Raw genomic sequence first — 7,741 nt, 5'->3', positions numbered from 1 at the left:
ACAGATATCTACCTGTCGCTGGGCGAACCCCTTTCTGTCATGCCTTTTTAAATTCATGTAACTGCTGTTGCTCGGCAGGTTGCTGGCCAGGTTGGTTGAAACTAAGTATAGTCCTGATCATTTAAATGCAGGAGACAGTGCCAATGGCTTTTGATGATTTTATTATACTGAAATGAATAACAAATACAATGGTACATTTAAAAAAATGACTATGAACATAAATACACATAGAGAATTTCCTTTGTGGCAACATTCAGCGAGATTCTCATCCAGTTCACATCTAACTTTCCTTCCTGAGGGACGCAGCAGGCTAATCTTTAATGCGTTGCTGGTGAAAATAATCAATAGAGACTTGCAGATTTATAATAGTGAGAGAGACGTCAGTCACGTCGCTAACATTTACCAGGCTGGACTGAGGCCCTATCTGATTGTGAAGATTAACTTGCAGAGTTCACATCGCAGTCGGTCGAAGTATAAATTCAGTAAAGTTTAAACTAAGACAGATAGTGTAAAGTTGTGCGTGAAAAAATGTTTTTCAGATACTCGGTGCACCAGACTGGGTAGCTTTCTTGAACTGGAACGTAATTACCCCTGCTCGGTTAATGGGAAATTTAATCTGATTGAATCCATTGACAATAGGCTTGGAATCGCTATTCGTTCAACTTGGAATCGCTTTGCAGTCCACACTTGCTGCTGACTCACTAGCAATGAGAGGAGTGAGGCATTGCGAATCTGTAAACCACTTGATGCCTCTAATGGTGCATGGTGGCAGAATGCTGCCTCAGAGTGCCAGGGGGGACCCGGGTTTAATTCCAGCCTCGGGTATAGGGATTGCACCCGTGTCTGCGTGGGTTTCCTCCGGGTGCTCCGGTTTCCTCCCGCACTCCAATGCTTCGGTGGATTGGCCGTGCTAAATTGCCTCTTAGTGCCAGAGGAATTAGCTAGGGTAAATGCTTGGCGGTTTGGGGAAATAGGGCAGGGGTGTGGTTGTGGTAGGTACAGGTTCACTGGGCCAAATGCCCCCCTCCTCCTGCACTGATGGGATTCTACGTAAAGCGTAGATATTTTGGGTGCGATTTTCCAGCTGCGCTAACCCCAAAATCCTGCCCGTGTTCAACAGACTTTTGCATTGTCCATCCCTCCCTGCCTATGGCAGGCGGGACAGGAAACTCCCCCCCACTATGTGGGGGGGGTCATTTATTTTTTTTTGATGTGCCAACATTATTTGGTTTCTGGTGCCGGATTTTTAAAATTCACCGCCGGCTGAGTTTGTGGGTGGACTTGAGGGTGAACAATGAGCAAGACATACAGAGAGAGATGCGATACGAGCCGATCTTTGGTGCAACGATGAGTGGGTGTAGAGGATTATGTTATCGTCTGGGCGGATGGATCAGCCTTCGATGAGGAAAGTGAACAATGACTCGACTGACACAGGTTCCAACAAGTATTACAGGAAGACCATTTTTAGATTTAATTAATCGTTAGCCTAGGGGACAAACAAAGTGCTTTCACTCCTTTCTGAAGCTTCGTCGCCACAGTTTTTTCTTTTGACTGTGTCCTCCTGGGTCAACGCAAGGTCCTGCATCCCAGATTAGCAGCCACTGCACGCAGCATAGGCACAGATTTCACAGACGTCTGCTTTCACCCATAGGTCCACTGCAAAAGAGAGAGAAATAAGTGCTGCTGTACTTCAGCCACACACAATCCTGGCAATGGTCAGGGCACAGATACATCGCATCAAATCCATTGATATTGTCCACACCTGGAGATCAATTCATTCAGTCCGATTCTCCCACCCTCCCCCACATCTTTGTCTGTTTCTAAAGCATCCACAACTATTTCCTTTAGAGATCGTTGATCCCCTCCATTTCCACGACCCTTGAGTCCCAAACTACCACCACTCGCTCCAATGAAAGGTTCTCCCTTACGTTAACATGATCTGTCCACATAAGTTAGGAGTAAATTTGAATAGATTTTACAACAAGATTACAAACAATGTTAGTGAGATGATAGGGAGAGCTACACAACTTTCAGAATCCTCAAATTTGGAAATATTAGCATATTTGTTCGTTTTAACTGACGTGTAATGGATCTTTGCTCTGGGTTCAATTATGTGAGTCTGTTTACAGGTTATTCTCACGGTGCCTGATTAATTAAGACTGTGTGTTTGGACTCAGAGAAAGGTGAGCAAAGGGATGGGAGCCAGGCCAGCAGGACATGGGATTGACATAAAAAGCACTGTGAATAAAACCTTTCACACAAAGCTAAACCGGTGTCATCTCAGCGTAGCTCCAAGATACAAAATGTACAACAAGAAGGACAAACAGAACCGAAAAGAGAAAGATCAAATGAAGCAGTGATAATTAAGTGAGAAGCAGGCGCATTATTGAAGAGTTATCAAGTAAAATTTGATATCAAAGGCATACAGTGGCACAGTGGTTAGCACTGTCGCCTCTCAGCGCCAGGGACCTGGGTTCAATTCCTGCCACTGTCTGTGCAGAGTCTGCATGTTCTCCCCGTGTCTGCGTGGGTTTCCTCTGAGTACTCCAGTTTCCTCCCACAATCCAAAACACGTGCTGGTCAGGGTGCATTGGCTAAATTCTCCCTCAGTGTACCTGCACCACAGTGAGGCGACTGGTGGGGAGGGGGGGGGTTTCACAGTAACTTCATTGCAGTGTTAATATTTGTGACACTAATAAACAGACTTTAAACTTAAATCTCTGGCCCCTTTGTCTTTGGACCATCAACTAAATGGGAACAGCTTTGCTTTTTCTGTCTTACCAAAACCTGCCATAATTTTGTACATCTCTACCAAATCCTCCCCTCAACCTGCTTTGTGTCAAGGAGAATAACCCCTAGTTTTTGAGTCTCGATGCTGGGCCCTTAGCCTGAGACCAGCTTCTTCCCAGGAAGCAGCAACATGAAGCGATGCTGAGTGGGAGCAAAGACTTTGAAGAGTTTACCTAAGCTTGGCAATAAAGAAAATACTTAAGATTAAAAGCAGGATATTTAAAATTGTAAAATTGTGGAATTAATTAAGCGCGATGACAAAGTCCTGTGAGCAAAGGATCGAGCCAATCAACTCCATCCGTACTTTTCCTTTTCTTTTGTTCAATTTTTCTTCCTGTTTTCTTTATACTTCCAGCATTCCTTAGGCCAATTCTTTCCCTTAATCTTCCAAATTCTCACCTGTCCCTTACTATGTGTTTTCTTTTCCTGGTCTTTATAATCTTCCTCTTCTTCACCCATTCACCCCTTCCCAACATCTCCGAGTTCAGGAGATACCCGCGTGCCTCCAGTCTTCCCTTCCATCTGAAAGATATGCCATTTTTGACCCAAGCCTGTTCTCACTTAATTATCGCTATTTCATTTGATCTTTCTCTTTTTTTTTGTTCTGATTATCCTTAGAACATGGAAAAACTACAGCACAAACAGGGCCTTCGGCCCACAAGTTGTGCTGATCATATCCCTACCTACTAGGCCTACGTATAACCCTCAATCCCATTAAATTCCATGTACTCATCCTTCTTGTTGTACATTTTGTATCTTGGAGCTACGCTGAGATGACACCGGTTTCACTACGTGTAAAAGGTTTTATTCGCAGTGCTTTTTATGTCAATCCCATGTCCTCCCATCCCTTTGTTCACTTTTCTCTGAGTCCAAACACACAGTCTTAGTTAATCAAGCACCGTGAGAATAACCTGTAAACAGGCTCACATAATCGAACCCAGAACACTACAATTCTGCTGACGTAAGGGAGACTTTCAATAATGAAAATTTTTCATTTAAAGGAAAGCTATTTCCGAATGTTGGCAGCCATGCTAAAATGGCTATGCAGTTTACTGAGCCGTTAGTTGGGAATTGTGCATAGACGTGTAGAGGGGACAGTTCTAGGGGAATGTTCAGGGGAGTGGGACTAATTGAGAAGCTCAAACAGGGCAGATGGGCTGAATGGCTTCCTTCGGTTTCTTCTAATCCATTTATGGGGTGAGAGGGTGTTGCTGGCTAAGGCCAGCATGTACTGCCTATCCCTAACTGTCCTTGAAAAGGGGGGTGGTGAGCTGCCCCCTTGAATCGCTGCGGTCCGTGTGATATATTTCTACGTCAAGATGGTGAGTGTCTTGGCGGGGAACCCCCCTGGGTGGTGGTGTTCCCAGGTTCTCTTCTCCTTCTAGATGGTAGAGGTGTTTGGGAGGTACCGCCATGAGTTCCTGACATCAGTCGTGCACACAATTCTTTGTGCGTTAATTATGAAATTAAGTTAAGAGACTTCATGACCCTACATTAGGTTGGATCAAATATTCCCTCATCTGTAGTTACAATATTAACTGGCAGACGATGTGTTTTATATTTTTGAACAGAATCCCTTAGATAGTCAATGTTGTACTTACTCAGGCCGTGGAAAACCTGGGGAGCATCAGGGGTGCCACAGACTGGTTGAAACACTTCTGGAAGCTCAGGGTCTTTGCACAGTGTGGAGATCTGAGATTTATCATCATCGCTGTCTGAGTCCATGTCCATCAAATCCCATAACTCCTTCACGTCCTTCAAGGGGAATGTGAAGTCTCCTTCCTTGTAAGACCAGAGAAACACAGCGAGGGTTAGTTACTGATACCAACAGCAGAATGCTGCAGATGCCACAAATCAGAAACATAGAACACTACAGCACAAACAGGCCCTTCGGCCCACAAGTTGCGCCGATATCCACCCTATCTATACCTCTCAACATTTTATAAACCTCTATCAGGTCGCCTCTCAATCTTCGTCTCTCCAGGGAGAAGAGACCGAGCTCCCTCAACCTATCTTCATAAGGCATGCCTCCCAATCCAGGCAACATCCTTGTAAATCTCCTCTGCACCCTCTCAATAGCTTCCATATCCTTCCTGTAGTGAGGCGACCAGAACTGCGCACAGTACTCCAAGTGGGGTCTGACAAAGGTCTTATAAAGTCGCAGCATTACCTCCCGACTCCTAAACTCCGAAACATTAAAAACAAAACAGAAAATGCAGGAAATACTCAGTAGGTCAGTTAGCAGCTGCGGAGAAAAGCAAAGTTAATGGGTGGATTTTACAGCCTCGCTCACCCCAAAACCGTTAAATCCAGCCCAAGGTCAGTGGACCTTTCCATTGCCTTCCCCTTACCCACTCTGATTCCCGTGGTGGGTGGGACAGTAAAATCCTGGCCAAGGTTTCATGTCATTGACCACACCACAGTTGACAAAACGCTAGACAGTGATGGTGAGAAGAAAGACAAGTTTCCCACTTGTTTTTATTCATTCGCGGGACAGCATTTATTGCCCGTTCCTAGCTGTCCGAGTTGAGTGTCAACCACATTGCTGTGGCTCCAGACTCACATGTAGGCCAGACCAGATGAGACCAACAGATTTCCTTCCCTAAAGGACATTAATGAACCCCATGAGTTTTTCCAACAATCGACAATGGTTTCGTGGTCATCAATAGATTCCTAAATCTATTTGCTAAATCTATGACAGCTTTTATTGAATTCACATTCTTCCATCTCTGTGGCAGGATTCGAACCTGGGTTCCCAGACCACTGGCTGAGTTTCTGGATTAATGGTCTAGCTATAATACAATTAGACCACCGCCACTTCTGTAGCATTTTGCACAACCTTAGTATGTTCCAAAGCATTTTATCATATATCCATTAACCATAGTCCTAGCTGCATGATGAAGGAGATGAGACCAGTGGTGATTTTAACCTGAGGATCATCACACCTCAAGCAAGGGGTAAGGTTAAGCTCATGAATAACCTCAGCCAGTACAGGGATTGAACCCGCACTGTCGGCGTTGCTCTGCATCGCAAGCCAGCTGTCCAACCAACTGAGCTAAACCCAACTTCCCAACTGGTAAGGCTTTCTTCAATTGTAGACACGGCTGCAAATGCCACAACAACTTTGCAAAATGCAGTCAAATTGCGGGCCAGACAAGCTACTTTAGATGTTGGTTCAAGAACTCCCTTTAGTTAATGTGAGTTTTATGTCTATCTCAAAGAATTGATAGTACATCTCTTTACGTTCTAAACAGCATCTTCAATGGTACAGCACCCCCTCAGCATCATATCAAAGTGTCAACAAAGTCAAAGTCTACTTATTAGCGTCACAAGTAGGCTCGCATTAACAATGCAATGAAGTTATTGTGAAAATCTCCTAGTCGCCACACTCCAGCGTCTGTTCGGGTACACTGAGAGAGAATTTAGCATGACCAATGCGTCTAACCAGCGCATCTTGTTCCCTACTATCAACAGACTTTTGAATGGACCTACCTAAGTTGATCTTTCTCTACACCTTAGCTATGACTGTAACGCTACATTCTGCACTCTCTCCTTTCCTTTGCTATGAACGGTGTGCTTAGTCCATATAGCACGCTAGAAACAATACTTTTCACTGTATATTAATACACGTGATAATAACTTGAATCAAAAGAACACCTTTGGAGTGCGGGAGGAAATCGGAACACCAGGAGGAAACCCACACAGACGCGGGAAGGATGTGCAGACTCCGCACAGACAGTGACCCGAGCTGGAATTCGAATCCGGGTCCCTGGTGCTGTGCTAACCATTGTGCTACCCAACAAGACAAATATTTTGCATGCGTGCAGCAAGCAAACAGGTAACCGATTAATCAGTTTTGGTGCTGTTGTCTGTGGGATGGATGCTGACCAGTCGACCCACAACACACGCCTCTATTCTTTGAATAGTGTTGTGGGAACTCTAACCTGAGAGAATCTTATGTATCACCTGTGAGTGGGCACTTCCAACAGTGCAGCATTCCCTCAATACTGTCCTTGAAGCATTTCAGCAACAGTCGTCTTCAGATTTTGGCACACATTTGTGAATTTATGAAGGCGATAGTTATAGTAACATCATAGAACACTACAGCACAAACAGGCCCTTCGGCCCACAAGTTGTGCCAATCACATCCATACCTACCAGGCCATAGAACTATCTGTAACCCTCAATCCCATTAGATCCCATGTACTCATCCAGAAGTCTTTTAAAAGACCCCAGCGAGTTCGCCTCTACCGCCACCGACGGCAGCCGATTCCACTCGCTCGCCACCCTCTGAGTGAGAAGCTTTCCCCTAACTGGTTAGCACAGCACCAGGGACCCGGGTTCGAATTCCAGCTTGGGTGACTGTCTGTGCGGAGTCTGCACATTCCCCCCGTGTCTGTGTGGGTTTCCTCCTGGCGTTCCGATGTCCTCCCGCGCTCCAAAGATGCGCGCTTGATTTGAGTTATTGTCACGTGTATGAACGTACAGCGAGAAGTGTTGCTTATTGTGCGCTATACGGACAAAGCACCCCCTTCGCGTGGAAAGTGTGCAAGGACGAAAATTACCTGAACCATAACTCTTTTCACAGGGCTTGACAAGCAACCGCTGAGGAACACGACGGCAAAAAGGATTTTCATGCTGCCTGGCTTCGGGAACTTTACTCAGAGTTCTCTTTGGCGAGTTGTGTCAAGAGCTCGACAACCGATCAGCTTTTAAAGGCCAGAATCGTGGCAATAGGTTCACCTGATGTAACTCGAACACTATATCACAGTACAATAAAATACGTCATTGTTCAATGACAAACAGCCATAAAATTGAATTGCTTTAGGGGAAGCTGTATACTTTCAGGGTCATTAATGGGCAACAAGGTTTTACTACTGAGTTCCAGAAAGGGAGCCGCACACAGAAAGGAAGATCATCGCGATATACGCGTACAGTTCCACATGGAGGC

At 45.2% G+C, this 7,741-nt stretch overlaps 1 protein-coding gene across 1 annotated transcript; it reads right to left on the bottom strand.

The window, feature by feature from the left end:
- Positions 1-1,591: 1,591 nt before the first annotated feature.
- LOC145335791 (guanylin-like) lies at positions 1,592-7,427 on the bottom strand. Its single transcript, XM_080181523.1, has 3 exons — positions 7,356-7,427; positions 4,392-4,572; positions 1,592-1,656 (listed from the first exon to the last, which is right to left on the bottom strand). The coding sequence occupies exons 1-3, from the start codon at positions 7,425-7,427 to the stop codon at positions 1,592-1,594; spliced, it is 318 nt and encodes a 105-aa protein (XP_080037649.1).
- Positions 7,428-7,741: the final 314 nt, after the last annotated feature.

This window comes from Carcharhinus amblyrhynchos, unplaced genomic scaffold (genome assembly GCF_965287045.1).
Source record: "Carcharhinus amblyrhynchos unplaced genomic scaffold, sCarAmb.v2.hapA scaffold_41, whole genome shotgun sequence".
Classification (NCBI taxonomy): Eukaryota; Metazoa; Chordata; class Chondrichthyes; order Carcharhiniformes; family Carcharhinidae; genus Carcharhinus; species Carcharhinus amblyrhynchos.
Note: the sequence above shows the minus strand (reverse complement) of the source record. Positions and strands in the feature narration are given on the sequence as shown.